The following is a 24,874-nucleotide window of genomic DNA, read 5'->3' as shown; positions in this document are numbered from 1 at the left end:
TACTAACCAAACCTACATTTCCTCAGCAGGTTCTCTAGATCTCTGTTTGCCCTGAAAGGTCATGAAAAAATCGCTTTTTAATTTCTGTCTCCCAGGCATTCTGTCTCGACTCTTATTTCCTTTCTCTGATGCCCATAATCTGCCTCTTCCCCAGCCCTCAAAGAGGTACTTTGATCTATTTTCCTACTGGCTACTTAAGGGCAATTCCTACAGGGTGGCTGTTAAAAGAGAAAAACTCTTGCTTTAGGAGGAAGAACCAAGTTGTCCCCGAGTCTCTAAGAGCAAAATCTCCCCAGCATCACACCCAGGATCAGGAGCCTTAAGTGCCAACCTCTATTCCCTTTTTCTTTATCCCTCCCGTGAAAAGTATGTTTTGAGATATGTTGGAACAGTAATGGTGCTATGGGGATCCTAAGTGGGAGAATTTTTCTCAGGCCTTTTGGGTGGTCCCATGATTCCTGAAACCTGGGCGTGGAGGGGCAGTAATGTTCGGGAAGATGGAGTGGGCTGGTTGTCTCAAGAGCCCCTCTTTCCTGGGTCCAAAGGACAGGACACATGGGGTGCAGTGACTGAGAGCCCCGCGCACACGCCCCCTTCTACGTGGGTTTCCCTGCCCACGTCGTCACGTGATCAGGGAGGCGGGGCGAGCGGCGCTCGCTGGGCTGTGGTAGCCTTGCTACCGACCAGGAGATGCCTGCTCCCGCCGCGCTGGATCCTAGAAAGGCATGCACAGGTTTGCTGGCTGTAAGATGGATGTGCGTGGACTTGTGTCACCCATACCCATCATGGAATTACTCTAAGGGGTTTCCTATGCTCTGGTGCAAGGAGGTGCGGTGGGACCCTGGTTGCAGCAAGAAGTGTTTATAATCCAAAGGAGATTTTCTCAGTCACCTGTAGCCTGACCAAAGGTTCTTAAGTGTGCCTTCAAACTTCAAAATTAACCCTTCAAATATAGCTTCTGGTGGGGGAAAAAAGTTTTGTTTTGTTTTTTTTTTAACTTGTGAGATGGAGAGAAAGTATAAACACATTTTTTTTTCAATAGTGCCCCCAAAGCACTGCTTAAACAGTCCTTCCTCAATCAAGGCAACCAAATGAAACCCAGCTGATGCCAGAATGCAGTTCCGGCTGGTTATCCTGAGTTTAGACCCCTGGCCGCGTTTATTTAAAGAGAAATTAGATCCAGGAGTTTATGTTTGGATCCTAGGATAGTTCTCCTTTTGGGGTTTGCTCTTGGCCTTCTCCTTCCTCCCCCCAAATGTCATTCACCTTTGTAACCCATTCTTGTACATTTCAGCAGTGTTAATTTAACAGGAAAAGAGGTTGCTGAGCCAGGAGAGAGCTCCTTGTGTAAAAAAGCAGCATGTGTGTTATCAAAACATGTGGATTATCGAAAATAAATTCACAGGTTAAAAGTTGGACCACATGTTCTATCTGAAATCTCTTGTTTGAGAGAAGAGAGAAGTGTATAAATTATCCCATAAATGATATAGGAAAATGTATCTTGAAAAGAGGGAAGAAACTTCTGATTTCCTTAGTTAAAAGTCAGAAAGGAGCTGCCAGGTATTGGGAACAGCTGTTACTGTGAGCCTTTTCTCTTGTTACTATCCTGGTTTTTTCTCAGGAGTGTGAATCCACCTGCTCTAGAGTTTTGTTTTATTGATTGATTTTTTTTTTTTTAAAGATTTTTTATGTTGGTGGGCAGGGGAAGGGGGCAGTTTATGTTTGAGACAATCAGTAGACTACCAGGAACCTTAATGAAAATTTTGAATCCCACTGAATTAAGGAAAGACTAGTGCTTTAAATAATGTTTTCTTAGAGAAGATATATTGGTGTATGAAACGATGTACAATTCGGTGTAAGTGGCATTCGGGTATTTGAACTGGTTCCAAATTGTCATTGGTTGGTAAATAATCTCAATAGGCTATATCCAAACTATATCATGTTTGACAGAGTTTAAAAATTATGTATAAACCTGGCCCCACATCGGTGGGGCACTTTAGTAATAAGGCACGAATGTACTTTAATCAGTCATGGATATGAGCTCGACATTTCAAAGACTTAAACAGAGCTAGTTCTTGACCTCTTCTGCTTCTAAGAACCAATCAGTTAGTAGATGGCTGGGTTTGGAAGAGCTAATGTCCTTTTGATAGTAAACTCCTTGTCCAGGATATTCTGGAGTCTGCATTTCATCTGAAGTGATTTTTAAAGATAAAACTTCTCTTGCATTGACAAAACTAGGCACAACCATGGAAGAACTGGAAAGGCTCAGCAAAGAAATTGAATCCGTCAAGACTGAGGTTGAAGAAAAGCAGAAGAGCCTCTCCAAGCTTGCTTTAACACATGAAGAGCCATCGCAAAGTCACATGACCTCCTTCAGGAATACAAATATGAGGCAAGATTTTCTTGAAAATCTCCCGCTTCCAAAGGAAGAGTGGCACGAGCCATCAAAGAATGAAGAGAGTCAGGCCAGAAAGTATGTACTGGACCACAAATGTCCAGCAACTGATCTTGAATATGATCCCTTGCTGAATTATTCTGCAGAGCTGCTTGGGGCATCGAAAGCGACACAGTCTGAGCCTGACGAACAGCAAGTCTGCCGCTTGAAAAAATCTGTGGATGAGAATCGCCACATGTCCCAGGAGAGCCAAAGGCCTCATGTTTCACCAATAAGAATTACAATAAATCTTCAAGAATCTGATGAAGATGACCTTGTAATAGATGTACCTCCAATCATGCCTACTTCTAAGAAACCTAAACCATTGAGAGGCTTCAAATATCAGAATATGGATGAAAGGGTACCTATAATGTCCCCGGAGGAAAGGAGTCTTCAAATTACTGGCACAGAAGAGGAAAAAATCGATAAAACCCAACTAACCACACAAGTAGATGATGACGGTAACAAATCAGAACCACCAGAATCGCTCACGCATAGCTCACTAGATATTAAAAGTAACGTAAACTTGAATCGTGCTAAAAACCACCTCCCTAAGATGGGAAGCTGTGGTGGTAGGAAAAACTATGTCTGTATTTCCAGAGAGAGCATACCTCATGCACCTCTTAGTGACAAAGAAAAACAGAACAGAATGCATAATGAAAGGTATCCACATCACAAAAAATATGTAAAGACAAGTGACAGTCCTCACAGTGAAGAAACTGAAGGTTGGTATTCAAGCCGGCCCCAGGTCTCTCCCGCAGGTGAGCGTGCAGAAGGCGAAGTGTTAGAAAGACCAGACAATAGTCAGGAACTCACTACTTTTGAGGACTGCAAGGTAGTCGAATTTGATTTTGGTAAGGAACCTACTGAGGAGGACACTCCCTCTCATTCCGGTGACACTAGGAAGGAATGCCTTCGAATTTTCACAGAGTTCACAGAAAGTGAAGCTTGTAAGGGAGAGACTACTAAACAGGTTAGTCCGTTTTTTCTTTTAAATCCTTTTCCTAAATTTGAAGGCATTTCCCTTAAACGCATACTCTATTCTGCCCTCTGTAGAAATAGAAATTATATAATGGGCGTATCTAATATATACGCTCTAATACTTGGGGCTAATAATCTATTAGAGCAACAAGGTGAAAACCTTGACAATTGGCTGGCTATAGTGTTGTGTAGACTCAACAGCCTGCAGAAGCCACGGTATTACATGGTTACAGTTGATTTCCCAGCTTAGAGGAATCCTCTGTAGTAGTGTATGCATGTCAAATTATTCAAGTTACGTTTTGTGTGAATTAGTGCTTAATAAGTTGCCTAGTATTTTATAGCTTGGATTCCTGTGGCTCTTCAGGAAACGTGCTAAATATGCCTGTACTCTGCTGAAATTGGGTAATTGTTATCTTTTTCCCACTAGGCTTCAGGAAAGCAAACGGGATTAGATAAGTTGTATTATCAAAACCTTTCTGGACCCAAAAAGAGAATTGCACACATTGCCAAGTTCAATGTGAGTTCCTTAGCTCCTGTCTTATGGGGCACGTTATTTTATAAAATGCATGCCTTGTCATTTTGAGCCTTAAGTATATTCCAATACTTAGTGTCTTGTTAGCCACCTGGGGGCACAAGTGTACACTCAATAACTTGATCTCTGTTTGTAAGCGTTTTCCACATTATTCACTTTTTCCCCCATTATCTAACATTTTCATGAAAAGCAGGGATGTTGTTATCGCATAGACTTCTAACCAAAATTACTATGGTTGATCTTCAGTATTTCCAGATTCTGCATTTGCAAATTTTCCTCTTCACTGAAGTTAATTTGTAACCTTAAAATCAAGACTCGTGTTTTGGGGGACCTTTGTAGGCCTGTGTCATGGCAAAAAAATTACCTCCCACACACATTCCCAGCTAAGGCTGAACAAGGCAATACTGCCTTCTTGTTTTAGCTCTCATACTGTTAACATATGTCCTTTTCTCAATCTATTTAGTGCTGCGTTCTTTGCATGTTTGTGTTGTTTGTTGGTAATTTTGCTGTTTAAAATGGCCCCCAAATATAGGGTCATCCAGTGTTCCTAAGAGCAAGAAGGCTGCCTTACAGAGATGTGTTACATAAGCTTTTTATAGGCATAAGTTACAGTGCTATTGACTATGAATTCAATGCTCATGAACCAGCAATATGTACTAACTAAGGTGTCTTTAAACAGAAACACACAGAAAGCAAGGTTAGGTTATTGATTGGTTGGCAAAAGTGTGATCAGAGACTCACCTGAACCTGACTCTGTATATGCCCTAGGAGCAACGGTTCAGTATTCACTAACTCATTGTTTGTGGGACTCTATAGAACAGAAGTGTGGTGAATAAGGGGAATCGACTGTAGATTCTCAAAATCAGGTAAATCTCTTGTAACATGGTAAATGCTGGCATGTAAAGAAGTTAAAAGGCACTGGTGTAAGTAGTACTCCTTTAACACTTCTGTGTTAAAAAGTGCCATTTAACAAGCTTTATTTCTCTGCTCAATTCTCTATATTATTTGCACTTGGCAGACACTGACAACAGAATGTTCTGCATGACATCAAAAGAGTTTATGCTCCCAAGTCACAAATAAGAACTTGGATTCTAGTTCTTTGTTGACGTTAGATGTCCTTGGGCAAGTTATTTAATTTGTCAGAGCTTTATTTTCTTTATCTGTGAAATGGTGATATTGAGTATCCAAGGGTCAGATATATAGGTACTTACGAAAATCATTTCTTTCCCCTTCTCTTAGGAAAAAATTTTTGGAAACATTATTTTCCTTTATTGGCAAATGATGTTTATAGTTTTATAAACATATACTTTTATTGGCAAAAGTGTTTATAGTTTTCATTTTACTTTGCTATGTAACTCCCCCCCCATTCTTCTATTTAAGTATTTGTTGGTTTTATCAGTGATTCCCCCCCCCCTTAAAATAAATTCTCAAAAATAGTAAGCAACAGGACAAAAGAAGATAGTTTTAACATTTTAAAAGTATATCGCCATAGTGCCTTCCAGAAGGATTGTGACAGCGTACAGTCCTATGTGGTGTCTGAGTTCCCTTCCCACAAACCTTGACCAAAAATGGGTATTAAATATTTTTAAAAACCTTGTCAATCTGGGTGAAATTTTATTTCCTTGTTTTGTAGGACATTTACTACAAATGTAGGACATTTTATAGGACATTTGTTACTAATCAAGCTAAACTTTCTGGTGTTCCATTCTCTTCTTTTTTTATTATTTTTTTTAATGCTTATTTTTGAGAAAGAGCGTGAGCAGAGAGAGGGGCAGAGAGAGAGGGAGACACAGAATCTGAAGCAGGCTCCAGGCTCTGAGCTGTCAGTGCAGAGCAGGATGCAGGGCTCGAACTTAAGAACTGTGAGATCATGACCTGAGCCAAAGTCAGACACTTAACTGACTGAGCCACCCAGGCACGCCTTCATTCTCTTATTGTAATGAATGTTGCTGTAGAGAAGTCTGATGCTAGCCTGCTGTTTCTCCCTTTATGAGTCACCTGATACTTAAGCCTGGTTACCTAAAGAATTCTTTCCTTAACTTCAAATTCTAGTCACTTTGGTCAGATATGTCTTGTTAGCAGTTTGATTAACACTTTTACCTTCATACAAAGTGAAGTGTCATTTTCATATGAGAATTAATGTCTCTCAGTTCACAAAAGTTTTACTAAATTAAATGCTTCAAAGGTTCAGTTTTATCTCTGCATATTTCTGGGGATACTCCACTTATGTGTGTGTTGTATCACATGGGGTATTATAAATGTAGTCCATTCCACAAGCCTTTGTGCAAAAAGAGATAGTGAAATGATCAGTCTTTTTAAAACTTCTTAAAATCATTCTTCCGTTTTGTGTTGATGCTGTATAGGTTCCAACCAGTAAAGACATCCTTAGCCCATTCAGGGAGCCAGTGGCACCACTGATGAGTCGCCCTGGCATCCTTCGTGCCCAGCAACAGGCAGCACAGATCACGGCTGACATAAAGAGTGGGCAGGCTTTTGTTGCTGCCACTTCAGAACAAAAGAAAACTACATTTGCATGTCCAGTCTCTCAGACCCAAAGGAGAGTCTCAGGAGGTATGAGAAAATCACTTAATCAAGAAATGGGATTTTACCTTATTTTAAAAAGCATTTCCTATGAAATCCATATATTACCAATTATAGCTGAGTCACTCACATGGAACTTTATGTGAAAAATATGATTAGCATGATATTTATATAATGTATGCTGTTTGTCCCTAAATGCTAAGCTATAGATGGTAATACCTTATAAGCATTTCTACATAAAGTGAATTGCTTTATAAATTATCTAAATTTGTTCTTATAGATGATACTGGGGTTAGCTATTGGGAATTTTTTGTGTTTACATTTTGTTTCAAGAAAAAAAATAGAGTCTGTAAAGGAAGTATTATGAAACCTTGAATTGATAATTAAACTCTAATCATCTGAGGCTAATGTCATTAACTCTTACCTTTTTTTTTCTTTTTTTCTTTCTTTTCTTTTTCTTTTTTTTTTTTTTTTTTTTTTTTTTTTTTTTTTGTCATTGAAACATCTCAGAAAATTCACTTACATCAAACAAGCTTCATCAGGATGTATTTGTATCAAGGGAAAAGCCAAATGCAAAACCAAGCAGATCACACATTCCTGTGAAAAGTGTTGCTGCTTTTCCTGTAAAGGTATTATAAACTAGGTCTGAAGGCCAGAATTTTAGTGCTAATAATCAACTTATCTGTCTACATATAGAGGTCCTGGGAGATTGAATATATATATATTATATATATATAAAATTATATTTTATATAAAAATATTTTTATATAAAAATATATTTTATATTAACAAAATATACATTTTTTTTTTCCTGGAGATCCCTCCTTCAGATACATGGCAGACACCAGAGAGAAATTTCAGCCTTTTCTAGTTACTGTCAGATAGTTATTGTCATTTTATGATGGGATTTGTGTCTGTGTGTCCACATTGAGCTATGTTGTTCATCCTGTTCCTGGAAATATTAGGCATATTTTAGACGTAAAACTTCAGTGGCTCTGATTAAGACTCCTCAACTTTTTTTCAAAGGAAAGTTTCACGTTGGAATATACCTTTCAAGAGACATCCAGTGAGGGGTGTATATGTGTGTGTGTATGTGAAAGAGAGAGAGGCAGGTGGACCTTTCATAAATTATGCCATCAGTGATGGCAGTCCCTCCTTAGTAATTTTTCTCCTATTTGTGGCAATTACTTTTTTTTTTTTCTGTTTACTAAGTATTCTTCAGCAGAAAACTACCTGTCACTTTTAAGGATTTCTCCCTCCTGAAACATCTTTGTGCTTCAAGGGAACAACTACAGGAAAGTGTAACTTTTTTTTTACCACCCCCCCCCCCAAAAGTGAGACAGATTTACTGATTGTACAGTTCTCAAAGTATCAATAAGTTCTTCTAAAGGAATGCTAACATTATTTATAGCTGGGATATTACTGACAATATTGAGTATGTATAAATCTTTGATAACTTTTATTTAAGTCTGAGCATTTTTCTTTGTGAAATGGTAACTGATGTTGGGACATAAATTCTTCTTAAGAATGGTACGTGACAAACTTTCCTATTTGCTGAGAAGAGCACACCAGAGCTCTAAGATTCTGGCTGTGGAGAGTAGAGAGATGATTTGAGTAATCAGGTCAGCTAGAATGGGGTACTCACAGGTAGCTTCACTGTTTCCGCATCCTCATGGCTCCCTTTTGTGAGTGTAGGTAACGTTATGCCTTATATTTATTCTATTTTTTAAATGTTTCTTTTTGAGAGAGAGAGAGAGAGCACATGTGTGCAAGCAGGAGAGGGACAGAGAGTGTGAGGGAATGAGAGAATCCCAAGCAGGCTCCTCACTGTGCAGATCCCGATGCAGGACTTGATCTCAGGAACCACGAGACTGAGTCACCCAGGCGCCTTCCTATTTACTTTATTTTTAATGAATTTATAACTTTAAATTAGTTTTGAATTTAATTGATAGAGAACTTACCTGAGATAGTTGTACTTGTTTCCTACACATAGTAGGAATTTTAAACAGAAACATGTGTTTTTCTTTTCGCTAATCAACAACTCTGTTTAACAAGATGCCGAAATACAAAGTGGCTCATCGGAAGCGGGCTTTAGTCACATCAGAATCCTCTGTCAAAGTCCCTGAGGAAGTAAGACAACGCTATGTCAACCTCTTCGTTGAGAAGTACTTGACAGTTTATAAAACAGAGGATGAGGCTGTTAACAAGGTCAGTATATCTGAAGACACACACTTCAAGAGTATTATATTGAAAAAAAAAAAAACAAACCTCAAGAAACAACTTTATTATTTTTCTCTTCCCCTTTTTCGAAACCAGGCTGTGGGACTGGTTCCTGGAGGATCTTTTTGCTATCCTTAAGTTGTAAAGAGTACCCTGGTTACTCTAGTGACAAAAACTGTCTTAGTCCTATAATTTTCTTTTTTTTTAATTTTAATTTTTTATTTCTGGGGGGGCGGGGCTCAAGTGAGTGAGGGGCAGAAAGACAGGAAGAGAGAGAATCTCACAAGGGGCAGAGAGAGAGGGTGAGAGAGAGAAGCAGGGTTCACCTGAAGTGGACCTTGAACTCATGAACCCTGAGATCCTGACCTGAGCCTAAGTTGGTGCTTAACCGACTGAGCCACTCAGGCGCCCACTTGTCAAGGCCAATAGTATATTAATCTGAGCAGTGTCTCCCCTCCTTTATATGAAGCATAAACTGTCAAGTGAGCCATAGTCCCCACTACTCCCTATTACATACCACTATTTATGCTCATTTATGGGCCAGATCTGGTCTCTTGGAGGCACTTGTCTTTGCAAATCTACTCAAAGCCTTTTTTTTTTTCCAAAATGAAACCTTACAAATCAGGAGCAATAACCATAGCTCCTGTCCCCATGCATATCTTCAAAAGCCTTTGTGGACTCTGGGAGTAATAAGGAGTCAGGGAACTATGGCTCATACACACAATAAGTGCAATCTAAAGGGGAAAGACACTACTCAGCTCCATCTGATAATTGCAGTTTGGCAATTCAAGGTCAATATTTACAGATTTCTAGTCCTCGAAGACTTTTTATGTTAAAGTATTTTAATATTTTAAATATTAAAATTTTTAATATTTTAAATACTGTTAGACAAACACACATCTGAACACTAGATTTGGGCTTGGTTGAGGCTAATTCCCACTTCTCTGGGAGGTTATGAAAAGGACCATGAGTGAAAGCAACGAGAGGCAAATCTTACCCCAATTGTGAGGAAGATCTTTATAACTGACACCTCTGCCCATAAAATTGCTGTTTCTTAGTAGTGAGCTGCCAGTTGCTAGAAACATTGGGGATATAAGTGAAGTTGTCATCATAACAGATTCTTGTATTAAGAGCGAGGAAGGACTCAGAAGATTCTCTTTATTAACAGTTTTATTGAGATACACTTCACATACCCTATTAATTCACCCATTTTTGTGTACACTGGAGTGACTTTGAGTATATATACTCAAATCAACCACTTGTGCAATCACTACAATTAATCTTAACACAATTCCATCACCCCAAAGAGATCGTCTGTTACTGTTCATCTGTCACTCCCCTAGCCCTCCATATCTCCTAGCCTTGGGCAGCCACTCACTTAACTTCTCTGTAATTTGCTCTTCTGGACATTTCTAGAATAAGGAATCTGATAATAAGGGATTTTGTTGTGACCAGCTTAATGTTTTCACTTAGAATACTGTTTTCAAGGGTCATCCATACTGTAGTATGCATCATTACTTAATTTCCTCTTGCCAAATAAGACTGGTTTATGGATATGCACACCTGTTCATCAGTTGATGGACATTTGGGCGATTTCCATTTATTGGTTATTAATGAACATTTGTACATAAATGGACATTGTAAGATTTTGTGTCAACAGATGATGATGTTTCTCTTGAGCATATAATTGGGTTGAATGACAATTCTATATTTAACTTTTTGAGGAAATACCAAACCGTTTTCCAGAGGAGCTACACTGTTGTATATGCCCATCAGTGATGTGAACAGTTCTAGTTTCTTCACATCCACGCTAGTGCTTGTTACCTGTATTTTGTGGAGCCAACTTATTGGGCATGAAATGGTATCTGATTGTGATTTTGATTTTGATTTCCCTAATGCCTAATGATGTTGAACATATTTTTCTGTGCTTTTTGGCCATTTGTATGTCTTCTTGGATATGTCTGTACACATGTGTTCAGTTCCTTTGCATATATTTTTGTCTTTTTATCAAGTTTTGAGAGTTCTATATATATTTTGGATACAAGTGTCTTAGTAGATACAGTATTTACAAATATTTTTTCTTTGAGTTATATTCTTACTTTCTTGACTGGATCATTTGCATTACAAAAAGTTCTTCATTTTGATATATTCCAATTCATCTGTTTTTCTTTGTCACGTGTGATTTTGGTATCCTATATAAGAAACAAAGATTTATTACTACTTTATTTTTCTCAGAATTTTACAGTTTTAGTTACTACATTTAGGCATAGGATTCACTTTTTTAAATGATTTTTACATAAGGTATGAGGGAGGGGGTCCAAACATTCATTTGAATGTGGATATCCAATTGTCACAGCACCATTTGTTGAAAAGATTATTTTTTCGCCATTTAATTGTCTTGTCACCTTTGTCAAAAATCAGTTGATCATAAATACTAGATATAAATGAACATAAATTCTGGACTCATTTTATTACATTGATCTCTATTTCTATCCTATACCAGTATTACACAATCTTAATTACTATTGCTTTGTAGTAAGTATTGAAGTTGGAAACATGACTCCTCCATATTTGTTAAATTTTTAAAACTGTTTTGGGTCCCTGGCATTTCCATATAACTTTTAGGTTCAGCTTGTATTTCCTACAGAAATACTGGATTATAATTTTGATAGCAGTTGCTTTGAATCTCTAGATCAATTTGTGGAGGATTGTCATTTAACAATATTAAGTCTTGTGAACCATGAACATGGAATGTCTTGTGGGGTTTTTTTATCTTTTAATTCCTTTCAACAGTGTTTTGTAATTTTCAGACTATAAGTCTTTAACTTTTTTGTTAAATTTATTCCTAGATACTGTATTAACACTATTATAAATGGAATTATTTTTGTAATTTTATTTTCAGATTGTTCATAGCCAGTGTACAAAAATACAATTAATACTTTTTATCTTGTGTCTTGAACCCTTATATGCCTATTCTTTTTTTTTTTTTTTTAGTTTATTTATTTGAGACAGAGAGAGAGAGAAAGAGAGCATGCACAAGTGGGAAAGGGACAGAGTGGGAGGGAGGGAGAGAGAGAGAGAGAGAAAGAGAGAAAGAGAGAGAGAGAGAAAGAGAGAGAGAGAGAAAGAGAGAGAGAGAGAGAGAGAGAGAGAGAGAGAGAAAGAGAGAAAGAGAGAAAGAGAGAAAGAATCCCAAACAGGCTACACACAGCGCAGAGCCCAATGAGGGGCTTGAACTCAAAAACCTTGGTCATGACTTGAGCCAAAGTCAAGAGCCAGACACTTAACTGACTGAGCCACCCAGGCACGCCCCTATTTATTAACTCTAATAGTTTTCAGTGAATTCCTTGGGATTTTCTTCAAAGAAGATGATATCAACTGCAGATAGACACAGTCTTACTCTTTCCTTTCCAATCTGTATATATTTTATTTCATTTTCTTGCTTGATTTCTGTAGCATAAATTTCCAGTAGAATATTGCGTGGAGGTGGTAAGAGGGGCATCCTTGTCTTGTTCCTTTCCCTAAGAGGAAAGCTTTCAGTCTTTCTCCGTTAAGTACAGTGGTTACTGTAGGTGGATTTTTAGTTGTTGTTGTTTTTTTTACATGTCCTTTATCAAGTTGAGGAAGTTCCCTTCTATTCCTAGTTTAAGTGTCTTATCATCTTGACTTTTCTTAAATACTTTTTTCTTATCTCTTGATGTCATATAGTTTTTGTCTATATTCAATTAATGTAGTATATTACATTGTTGTAGGTTTGTTTTTTTATTAATCTTAAACTCATGCATTTCTTGGATAAACACCCTTGGTCATGGTGTATAGTCTTTTTATGTTGCTGGACTCAGTGTGCTAGAATTTTTGTGTCAACGTTAATTAGGTCTACAGACACCAGTCTGTAATTTTTTTTTTAAATATTACTTTTCTCAGCATGAAGCCCAACATGGGGCTCGATCCCACAACCCTGGGATTATGACCTGAGCTGAAACCAAGACTTGGATGCTCAAGCAACTGAGCCACCCGGGTACCTAATTACTGTTATATTTATTGTGATAAAATATGCCTGACATAAAATTTCTCATTTTAACCATTTTGGGTGCACAATTCAGTGTTACTAAGTACCTTCACAATGTTGTTTAACCATCACTACTATCCATTTCCAGAGCTTTTTCTTCATCCCAAATAGAAACTCTGTACCTATTAAGGTAATGAATAACTTTTCATTCTTCTCTCCACCCCCCCAGCCCCAGGTAACCTCTATTTTAATTTCTGTCTCTGTGAATTTGCTTACTACAGGTACCTTCTGACTTAACCTATGTGAAGGTGACAGGGGTACAAGTCTTCCTGTGAACCAGACAACCCAGCCTGGCCTTCCCCTTGATAATGCACTAGTGTCCCATCTTAGGACACATGTCAGGCAGGAAGACAACCAGCTCAATGGGATCCACATCATGTGCAATCACTACCAGCTGAGCCTTCTTTGTTCCACTAAGGTGGTAACAGTATTAACCCCAGTTCACAGGATGGGCAGCCTCTTAGTGGGGACATGCCCTTTGCCAGCAGCTTTCTTCTCAGCCTGGGCCAACAATCTCTGCTTCTTCTCTTGCTTTATCTCTACTGTATTTGTGGGCCAGTTTAAGCAGTTGAGTAGCTTTTTGGTGGTCCAAGCCCTGGGTGAACTGGTTAATCACAGGTGGCACTTTTAAGCATTCATAGAGAATAACCCTTTGCTGCTGCAGCTAGATGTAGCAAGGCCATTTGACAAAGTGGGTGAGTCCCTTTTAGGCTGAATGTCCCGTCTGATGCCAAAATTCTTGGGCCTTTTCTCAAATGGGATTGACTAAATTCTTGGCCTCCTGCTTCTTCACAACAGCAGGCACCAGGCCACCTTCCTCTCCTTGACATTCTTTCCTTTCAGCATCTTGGATGGTTGGAGAAGAGAGAAACTTTAGGTATCCATTCTTAATGTTGAATTGTTATTTGTCACTTGAGTTCTGTCAGCTGCTGCTTTCTGTATTTTGCTGCTCTGTTATTAAATGCATATTTGTTAATAATTGTTATGTCTCCCTGATGGATTGGCTCTTATCATTATGTCTTTGTCTCTAGTAACAACTTTTGTTTTAAAAATCTACTTTGTCTGATAGTAGCATAGCCACTTCACATATATTTTACTATTTACAAAGTACATCTTTTTTTCTCCTTTACTTTGAACCTGTTTGGTCTTTGACTGTAAAGTGTCTATCTAGAGGTGCCTGGCTGGCTCAGTTGGTAGAGCATGCAACTCTTGATCTTGGGGTTGTAAGTTTGAGCCCTGTGTGGGGTGCAGATATTACTTAAAGATCTAAAGTGTCTACCTTGTATACAGTGTAGAGTTACATATTTTTCATGATTCTTCCAGTCTCTTCCCTCAGTTGGAGTATTTAATCAATTAACATTTAATAAGTACTGACCAATAAAAGGATTTACATCATGTGTTTTGCTATTTTTCTATATGTCTTGTGTCTTTTTATTTTCTCTATAATTAGTGCTTTCTTTTGTGTTATATAGATATTTTCTAGTGTATCATTTAAATGCCCATGTCATTTCTTTGGCTATATTTTTTTAGTTACTGTCTTACTTTTTGCCTTTAGGATTACACTTACCATTTTAATTTAAAACAATCTAATTCAGATTAAAACTACCTTTATTTCAATAGCCTATAAAAATTTTTTTCCAGTATATGTTTCCTACCCTCTTCTTTATACCATTATTATTATATGGATTATAACATTATATAAGCCTATCAACACAATTTTGTAATTACTGCTCTATGCCATTGTTAAAACAGGAGAAAATGATTACATACGAACACATATATTCTTCAATATTTTCCTATAAAGTTATATTTACCAATATCAATTCTCATGTGAATTCAAATAACCATCTAGTGTATCTGTTGTGGACCCCCTAGAGTACTGATAAAAATTTTTACACTTTTCAGCTCCAGAATTCCTAAAAACTTTTTATTTTTAAAATTTCTCTTTACTCATGTTGTCCATGTGGTAAGACCCCATTTTCTTTGCTTCTTTAAACATAGTTTCTTTCATTTTTAAAACATATTTACAAAGTCTTTGTACTTAAAGTCCAAAATGTGGACTTTCTCAGGGGCATTTTCTCTTGGCTGGTTTTTATTCTGTATGAGGTACACTTTTTTGTTTCTTTACATAACTCATAATTTTTTTGTTACAGACTGTATGATTAAATAATAACTGGTTTCAGGTACATTTTTGTTTTGTTGCTAGGTTTTGGTTTTTCTTGTTGCTACTTATTTGTTTAGTGACTTTACTGAACTAATTTTGTAGATTCTGTATTCCTTTCAATGTACGGCCACTAAGTTCTCCAGTAGCATTGTTTTTTAAGTTCTTGCCTTTAATTTTTATTTTAAGGCCTTCTTCAAAAGGATCACCCTCTGTCAGCATAATCTACTTGTTAGCCAATGACTGGTTAGAAAATTTTCTTAAATGCCTTGTCTGTATGTTTTCCTCCCTTTGCCAGGGGGAATCTATGTGAGAAGAAGTGCCTTAAAACTTAGGTTGACAGCCAGCCTTAGCTTTCACGTCCTTGTTCCAGGGCTTCAAGAACAGCCACTAGTGACTGAGTAGGGCCTTATCTTTTCCCAGGTCTTTCCCGGGCCACCTTTTAAGCTCCAGGAATATGTCAGGACCTTTCAAAATTTTTTGTGGTCACCTAGGTCTCCAAAATGTTTTTTAGATTCCTGGCCAGGTTTGGGGCCCTTGGGTGGCTTAGTTGAGCTTCCGACTTCAGCTCAGGTCATGATCTCACAGTTGGTAAGTTCGAGCCCCACATTGCAGGCTCTGTGCTGACAGCTCAGAGCCTGGAGCCTGCTTTGGATTCTGGGTCTCCCCGTCTCTCTGCCCTTCCCCTGCTCTCTCTCTCTCTCTCTCTGTCAAAAAAATAAACGTTAAAAACATTAAAAAATTAAAATTCCTGGCCAGGTCCCTGTTTGCCCAACAAGAAATCATAACCTTAGGTGGCTGTCATCTTGCCACCCAGTTGCTATTGTTTTAGTAGCACCCAGGCAATAGGGTCCCCCCGCCCGCACCATGAGCTGAGTTCTGACTCAAATACCCACAACACCTTGAGAATAGATTTTCCAGGGAGCTGCTTATTCAGACAAAATATTGTCTGTGTTCTGGGGATGATGTTTTTAGTGTAGCTGTAAAAGAAGTCCGTCCTCTCTGTTGGCTACGAGGCTGCCAACTTTTTATCACTATGGCATTAAGCTGGCAGGTGGGAAGTGGGTAATGGGAAAACCCTCAAGCTAAAATGGACTCCGTTGTCTTACCGAGGTTCAGTAGTTTCTCTTAGGTAATTCTCAGTTTGTTCTGTGGCTTTGGTTAATTTTCAGAGTTTTGAAATGGTTACTTTAGTTGTTTTGCCAGTATTTTAATTATTTTTATGGGAAGGTGAGTTCATGAACGTTCTTGTTCAGCCATTCCGGAAGTCTGTCTCCTCCAGGATTCTATACTGGTTGAAGAATAATGGCAACGCAAAGACAGACAAAGCAGCCTGTTACAGAGACATGTTATCCTTTATTATTTCAATTTGCTTTTCTTCTCTCCTCTCTCCAACCCCCCATGGCTTTCTCTCTGTGAAGTTTAGTGTAGTGAGAAGAATCTTGGCTTTGGCGTTTGGTCACTCCTGGATTCATTTACTAGCTCTGCAACAGTAAGATATCTACTTTGTCTTGAGCCTCATACAGGTTAGTCATGATGGCACCCATTCTCACTGATTCACAATGAAGACTGAGAAAACATTTAATGACTATTCTACCAAACCTGCACATACTAGGTGCCCGATAAAGCATTAATACAATGTTATCATTATATTACCCTTACTGGTTTCTGTCATTTTTTATCCATTGTTTTCTTTTACTGACCTTTAGGATTTTCATGAATCCTAGCATAAAAATATTGATTACTGGGGCACCTGGGTGTCTCATTCTTGATTTCAGCTCGGGTCATGATCTCACGGTTCATGAGATTGAGACCTGCATCAGACTCTGCACTGGCCATGGAGCCTGCTTGGGATTCTCTCTCTTCTCTCTGTCCTCTTTATCCTCTCTCTCCCCCTCCCCCCTTCTCCCTCCCCTCTCTCTCTTTCTCTCTCTCTCTCTCTTTCTCTCTCTCTCTCTCTTTCTCTCTCTTTCTCTCTCTTTCTCTCTCTCTCTCTTTCTCTCTCTTTCTCTCTCTCTCTTTCTCTCTCTCTCTCTCTCTCTCTCTCTCTCAAATTAACTTAAATAGTGATTACTTAATGGTTTTAGAAAAATAACCTATAAACTAAAGATAATGAAAAGAGGATTATGTCTTTCCTTTGCTGTGTGATCTTAAGCAAAGTATTTAGCCACCTTGAGCCTTTGTTACCTCAAACGAGAATAATAATAAGCACCTTTGATACATTAGGGGCTTGCTTTGAGAATCAAATGAATATGCACTGTAGGCTTTTTGTACTCTGAGATACTGTGGTTTTAGTTTGTGAAGAGAAGTATCTAGTTCCTCGATTTGATTCATGGGATAATTTTTTTTCTTTCCTCTCAAAAGCCATAAACAGAAAAATGTAAAATAAGTTGCTTTTTATTTGTGCCATTTTTCGCCATCCCTTGAATTATATTTTGCCATATTTATTCCATTATATTGTAAACATTTATTATCCATCATCTTGAGATTTAATATCTTTTATTATTCACTTCATGGTCTAGGCTAAAATAGAAGAAAAGGCCATTTATGAACGCTGTGGCAGTAGAAATATGTATGTGAACATAGCGATAAATACTCTTAAGAAACTGAGACATCAAGGTAATTTCTTTATAATTAATCAAGTGATAAGATAAAAACTTGTGATCAACACCTGACATTAAACATGTTTTTTTTCATTAGCAGGGTGGTTTTTAGGTATTCTATGAAACATAGTTTAAAAATGTTCTCTTGAGTAGAACATGCAAGTAGGATTTTTGGTTGAAAATAACAAATTAGATTTGAAATTAGACATATGAATATAACTCCTTGAGAGCAGTTATCATGGAGATAATTAAATTTGGTTTCTAGTTATAAAAGTAACTCACTCCATGTGAAATAGTATTTCTCAGCTCTTTTTTTTTCATTACTGCCCCCCTAAGATCTTTTTTAGACATTGTTTTTTCTACCACCCCCACCCCCAACCTCCAGTAGTATTAAGTACTTAAGGAATAATATTTTGTTGGGTAAGGCTGAGTTTTGGAAAGCCACATACCATTGTAATATCTATGATTTTTTTTCTTTATTCCTCAAGAGCCAGTTTTGTTTGCTTGGGGGTAATCCTACCCCCAATTTTGTTTCCTTGGGGGTATTCGAGAATACATAGCATGGATTCAAATAATACAGAAAAACATTAAAAAAAACAGAACAGCCAAAGACAACTTTATTCCAAATTTTTGATATAGACCCTTCCATAATGACTACAGAAATATATGTAATTTTAATAATTGAGATGAATGCAGTCATTTGATGTATGCTCTAACTTTTTTCACAAAATAAAGTATCCTAGAAATCTTTCATCAGTTAATCTAGAATGTGTGTTAACATCCAGATCTGTATTGTACATTTTAATGACTACATGATACTCTGTTGTACAGACCTGTAGTATTGATACTCCATTGTGTAGAGTGTAGAATACAGAAGAAACACACGCACTGAGTATCTAAGTGGCTTATGTATTTTTTCTACCTTACGTTCTGTGATTAATGGAGTGTGAACTCAAACATTTCCTCATACTAGAGCCTATGTATCCTTAACATAAATCCCTGTGCACAGAGTAGCTAGCAGAAACGGTCTGCATGTTTAAAATGGGTAAATATTGCTAACTGCCTCCAGAAAACATTTGCTCTTTACATTCCCCACTAATAGGGTAGGAGTATAAGCTTTTTCCTCACATCTTGGAAAAGTTCCTCATTTATCCCGTTCTGGAGTGTGAAAGTATAGACCAGAAATGAAATTATTTTAGCTTTTTATTATTATTATGAGGTTGAAGACCTTCCTTTTTTCTATCTCAATTTAAATTGCCTTTTTGCATCTTTCTGTCCCCTTTTATTATCAGCCTATTCATCTGCAACAACCTTTTGCATATCCCCTTTTAATGGGCTTCAAATGTTTTCCTCAGTTTGTCACTCACTGGTACTTCAGCCTTATTTGTGAAGTTTGTAATAATAAAGCTTTTCACTTTTACTTTTTTCTCTTTTTTTTTTTTTAATTTTTTAACGTTTTTATTTTTGAGACAGAGAGAGACAAAGCATGAACGGGGGAGGGTCAGAGAGAGGGAGACACAGAATCCGAAACAGGCTCCAGGCTCTGAGCTGTCAGCATAGAGCCCGACGTGGGGCTTGAACTCACAGACCGCGAGATCATGACCTGAGCCGAAGTCGGACGCTTAACCAACTGAGCCACCCAGGCGCCCCTACTTTTTTCTCTTTTTTAATGTTTGTTTTGAGAGAGAGAGAGAGCACGTGTGCATGTGCATGCAAGCAGGGGAGGAGCAGAGAGAGGAAGACAGAATCCTGGTGCAGGGCTCTATCCCATGAACCGCGAGATCATGTCCTAAGGCAAATCAAGGGTCAGACATTTAACCATCTGAGCCACGTAGGTACCCCTAGAAGCTATTTTAGAAGTGCAGTTAGGGGCACCTGCATGGCTCAGTCGGTTAAGCATCTGACTTCGGCTCAGGTCATGATCTCCGATTTGTGGGTTTGAGCCCCACATCATCCTCTGTGCTGACAGCTCAGAACCTGGAACCTGCTTTGGATTCTGTGTTTCCTCTCTCTGCCCTTCCCCTGCTCATGCTTTGTCTCTGTCTCTCTCTCTCTCTGTCAAAAATAAATAAACATTTAAAAATATATATATAAATAAAGTGTAATTAATGTCTTGCTTTTTGGTTTCTGGGTTTTGTGTCATGCTTAGAAATGCTATTTTAATTTCAAGAATATAAAAACTTGATAATTTCTTTATGGCATTTAAACCATTTTTTTTAATGTTAAATTTTATAGTAAAGAGCATGAGCAGGGGAGAGAGGCAGAAGGGGAGAGAGAGAATCTTAAGCATGTTCCACACTCAGTGTGGAGCCTGACACGGGGCTTGATCCCATAACCCTGGGATCATGACCTGAGCCAGAATCAAGAGTCAGATGTTCAACTAAATGAGCCACCCAGGCGCTCCTATGGCATTTTTATATGTACAGCACTTGAAATAGACTTGAATACCTGTGTTACAATATACAAGGTCTCAAGAACAGACATTTCTTGAAAGGAGACCTATAGATGGCCAATAGACACATGAAAAGATGGTCAACATCACTCATCTTCAGGGAAATAAAATCAAAACCACAATGAGATATCACCTCACACCTGACAGAGTGGTTACAATCAACAACACAAGAAACAAGTGTTGGTGAGGATGTGGTGTGTGTGAACTGGTACAGCCTCTGTGGACAGCAGTGTGGACGGTCCTCAAAAACTTAAAAATAGAACTACCATGTGACCCAGTAATCCCACTACTGGGTATTTATTTACCCAAAGAATATGAAAACACTAATTCAGAAGGCTGTATGCACACCTGTGTTTATTGCAGCATTATTTACAACAGCCAAATTATGGAGGCAGCCCAAGTGTCCATCAGTAGATGATGGATAAAGAAGATGTATATAGATAGAGGTGTGTCTATACATATATATACACATACATATACACACAATGGAATATTACTCAGCCATATAAAAGAATGAAATCTTGCTTGCCATTTGCAACAAAGATGGATCTAGAGTATATAATGCCAAGCATAGTAAGTCAGAGAAAGACACCATATGATCTCACTCATGGGTAAATTAAGAAACAGAACAAATGAGGGACACCTGGGTGGCTTAGTTGGTTAAGCGTCCAACTTCTGCTTAGGTCATGATCTTGCAGTTCATCTCTGTGCTGACAGCTCAGAGCCTGGAGCCTGCTTCAGATTCTGTGTCTCCCTCTCTCTGTGCCCCTCCCCCGCTCATGTTCTCTTCTCTCTCTCTCTCTCCCTCTCTCTCCCTCTCTCTCCCTCTCAAGAATAAACATTAAAAGAAACATGGAAAAAAAGAACAAAGAAAAAAAAGACAAATCAAAAAGCAGACTTTTAACTATAGAGAACAAACTGATGGATACCAGAGGGGAAGAGAGTGGGGGATGGGATAAACTGGCGAGGGGGATTAAGAATACACTTATCGCAGTGAGCACTGGGAGATGTATGGAATTGTTGAATCACTATATTGTACACCTGAAACTAATAAAACACTATGCTAACTACACTGGAAGTAGAACAAAAAAAACTAATAAAATAAAAATTGAAATAATAACAAAATAAAATATACAGGGTCTCTTGTTTTAGTATTTTCATGGTATTCTCACTACCCCCCCTTCTCTTCGTATTAAATACAGCATAAAGATATTGAACATAGAAGTCTAAGTACACATTTGGATATTTGCAATGAAATGGAAATGGTTTGCAAATTGTGAGAGTTATAGTCAGTAATGATGTAAAACTCATTGGCTCTTATTTAAACATACTCTAACCAATACACAGAATATAGTAGCTTTAGAAAATACGAAGTCCTGATCTAATTATTTCATAAATTACCATTTTTCCCAACTTAGCATTGGTTATGAAGTAGTTTGGTCTCCCATGTTGGGTGCCTATTTTAAGGTAAAAATAAAGACTTCACTGCGCTCTAGACCTTTCTCATGTTTTATATTTTTTTATAAAGCAGACAAAAATAATTCATTGTCTCAGAAGAAGAGTTCTTGTATGTTTTAGGTGTCCCTGGAAGCAATAACAACGATAAAACAACTGGATTGAAAAAGAATGAAAAGAAAAGTGGTAAGTTTGGTGCAATGTTGACAGACCTGTCCTTGTTACCTTAAAGGAGAAGTAAATGTGGTGTGATGCAATTAGTAAACTATTGTGTTGGGGCGCCTGGGTGGCTCAGTCAGTTAAGCGTCCAATTTCAGCTCAGGTCATTATCTCACAGTTTGTGAGTTCAAGTCCTATGTCAGGCTCTGTGCTGAAAGCTCAGAGCCTGGAGCCTGCTTCAGATTCTGTGTCTCTCCCCTCCCCCACTCATTCTCTCTTTCAGAGAATGGGCATGAAAATAAATGAATAAATAAACTATTGTGTTTATGAAGGATCATCTGCAGACTGAATATTTAATAGCCTTTTTAAAAATTAGTATAAATAGATGAAAAAATGGGCTCTACTTAGGCAGTATTTGAATTCTCAGCCTCCTTTTTGAAGAGTGGTGGGAGGGGATACTTAATATTTATCCAGTCAGTGAGAGTAGTGCTTCTCAAACTTAACATGCATGGAATGACCTGGAAATCTTGTTAAAGTGCAGATTCTGATTCAGGATGTCTGGGAACAGCCTCCAAGTCTGCATTTGTAACAAACTCCCAGGATCAAAAAGCTAAAGAAAAAGTGTTACTTGATTTTGGTCGTATTTTGAATAAAACCAGATGGTAGCACCTGTCTTGTCCTCTAAGTACTTGTCTGAAACAAAGCAGGTGCTTCTAGAATCTCCTAATATTTCTCACACAGAAGAATTCTTTTTTGTACAAAAGGGTTTGCCAAAGATAGTGTAGCAAATTCTGCCAGAATTTTACATAACACCTTAGGAGAAATTTTAGGAATCCATTCATGTGAGGGGTTAGGGTTAGTGATGTTGGAAAGAGATCCTTGAACTTGAGCATTTTGACCTTGTGAGAGTTACCATGTTTCCTGCTTGTAAGCTTCTGTACTCTGCTTATCTCAGTGTTTATTAAGAATCAATAAGCATGATTTGGAGTCAGAAGACCTGAGTTTTTGTATTAACTGTGCTGTGTAACCTTGGTCATGTGCCCTCATTTCTCTGAGCCTCATTTTCTTTGTCTGTAAAAATGAGGTCAATAGGTTTTCACTTCTGGGTTAATATAAAGTTCAAAGTCCTGACGATAGTTTTTGGCATGCTTAATATGCACTGGCTATTACTGATGGGATTCTTACTTCCCCTTCTCTTAGCCAAAGTATAGGACCTCAGATGATGCAGAGAGCAATCAGTATCTACATATCTATAGGTCAAAAGATATGAAGACTTTGGTTTTTTTAGACTACTTCCTTACTTAATGTTAATCAGCATTTGAGCTTTTCATATCTGAAAGGGTTAGTAGACTCTAACCTTACCACTACCTTAAAACATGTTATTTAAATTTTATTGAACCACACTTCTTTTTTTCTTAGCACTCACAGGAATTGTTCTCTACAGACATCTGCAAGACTACCTTCTAACGGAAGAACAGTTACATGAAAATGACTATCCACAACCCAGCCCTGAAAAACCAGGAAGTATTCTTTTAAACCCGGGCATGACCAAAGCTCTTCTAAATGACAGTAAGTGTATGGGACTGAAAATGATCCTTGCTACATGCTAAGGCTGGAACACTAAAAGGATTATTTCCCTTTCCACTTCATTTCCATTGTCTTAGAAGTTTATTTTCTTTATTTATTAAATATTAATAATCATTTCAGGTAAGTACTAGCATTACCTCCATTCACACAAATGAGGAAATTGAAGCTCACAGAGGTCAAATGACTTGTCAAAGGTCACTCTGAAAATAAGTAGGAGAGCCAGGATTTGAACCCAAGGAGTCTGATTCTGGAGTCCCTACTCCTACCAACTATTCATATGCAGTGTCAGTTTTGAATACTTCCTATCCTTTAATTAGAAATTCTTACTAAAAAGATTTACAATTAGTGTTACTATTTTACATTTTCTCTAAATACTAGGCATAGTTAAAATTCATTCCTTCCACCAAGAAGAAAGAGAGAATATTTAATATCCCAGCTGTCAAACCTTAAGTCCATTGGAGTTGGAAATGGAATTTTAGAAATATTTTTCTGGGTGCCTGAGTGGCTCAGTGAGTTAAGCATCTGACTCTTGGTTTCAGCTCAGGTTATAGTTTCATGGTTCATGGGATCGAGCCCTCCCATCGGGCTCCTCACTGACAGTGCAGACCCTGCTTGGGGTTCACTCTCTCCCTCTCTCTGCTCCTCCCCTGCTCGTGCTCTCTCACTTGCTCTCTCAAAATAAATAAACATTTAAAAATATTTTTTTCAATGACTAGAAAATATTTATCTTTTGTATCTTTAGAATTTTTCTCATTATTGTCTTTGCCATTTGAGTTACCTTTTTTTTTTTTTTTCAACCCTTGACCCAGTTAAGGACAGAGGCTCTGAAGGAGGAAGGGAAACCTGCATTTGGTTGTTGGTTTTCCCTCCAGCCTTGGTTTTCCCAAATCTGGATCATACAGCTACCCCCTCAGGTCGTTGTGAGAATCAGTTACAGGAATGCATGCGAAGTGCTCGGCACAGTACCTGCCTCAGAGGCTCATAATAGACTGCAACTAAGAGTTGCCATCATCATCAGAACCAATTTGAGGATTATCACTGAAAACCAATGTTCACAAATGGGTCTAGTGAAAAGCCCAGATCTACTCTCAATGACTTAATAAGCATGCAGGCCCCTCTATGTTTAAAGGGGATAATAAGGTAGACGTATGTCCTATTTCAGGAGTTACTATGTACTAAAAGTAGATAATTAATCAAGTTGGCTACAGTCAAATTATGGCTCTAAAACCACAATTATCTGGCATTAGGCTGAATCTGGAGGCAGACAGGATGCCTGTTGGAAGACGGGCACCCCTGGTGCCGGGAGCCGGTCACCTACAAGTATTGCTTTGGGTAATCCTGCTAAGTTCCGTGTTATGTCACAGTCAACCCTGGGCATGTAATCCATGCGTGATCAAGAATGCAAAGGCAGTTAATTCCCTGCATTTCGGTTCATTTGTCTTTTCTCCCCAAGTATTCATGAATAATTTCATATTTTGTTTCAGCTTCTAGGAAGATCTGTTGTCGTTGTGGGAAAATATATGGTGTGACTCCCGCAGGCAAACACAGTAGGGTAGAAGAATGCTACTACCACTTTGGCCGAGTGCTGACTCAGAAAGGCAAGTATTTGGTAGTTCTGCTTCATTTATTTGACAAGCCAGTGCCAGAGCTGTTCAGAGAAAAGTGCGATAAAGTATTCAG

General features: G+C 38.1%; 1 protein-coding gene across 1 annotated transcript in view; it reads left to right on the top strand.

Annotated features, from left to right (window-relative positions):
- The window catches only part of LOC122204671 (putative exonuclease GOR), a 39,729-nt gene that overhangs the window by 758 nt on the left and 14,097 nt on the right, over nt 1–24,874 (top strand). Inside the window, exons 2-10 of the mRNA XM_042912226.1 lie at nt 2,239–3,407; nt 3,843–3,932; nt 6,311–6,518; nt 6,999–7,117; nt 8,544–8,696; nt 17,461–17,557; nt 21,572–21,634; nt 23,027–23,176; nt 24,679–24,792. Of these exons, the coding sequence (XP_042768160.1) occupies nt 2,247–3,407; nt 3,843–3,932; nt 6,311–6,518; nt 6,999–7,117; nt 8,544–8,696; nt 17,461–17,557; nt 21,572–21,634; nt 23,027–23,176; nt 24,679–24,792 (2,155 nt within the window). The 5' untranslated portion in view covers nt 2,239–2,246. The remainder of the gene's footprint in view (nt 1–2,238; nt 3,408–3,842; nt 3,933–6,310; nt 6,519–6,998; nt 7,118–8,543; nt 8,697–17,460; nt 17,558–21,571; nt 21,635–23,026; nt 23,177–24,678; nt 24,793–24,874) is intronic.

This window comes from Panthera leo, chromosome D4 (genome assembly GCF_018350215.1).
Source record: "Panthera leo isolate Ple1 chromosome D4, P.leo_Ple1_pat1.1, whole genome shotgun sequence".
NCBI lineage: Eukaryota > Metazoa > Chordata > Mammalia > Carnivora > Felidae > Panthera > Panthera leo.
This window is presented reverse-complemented; position numbering and strand designations above follow the sequence as displayed.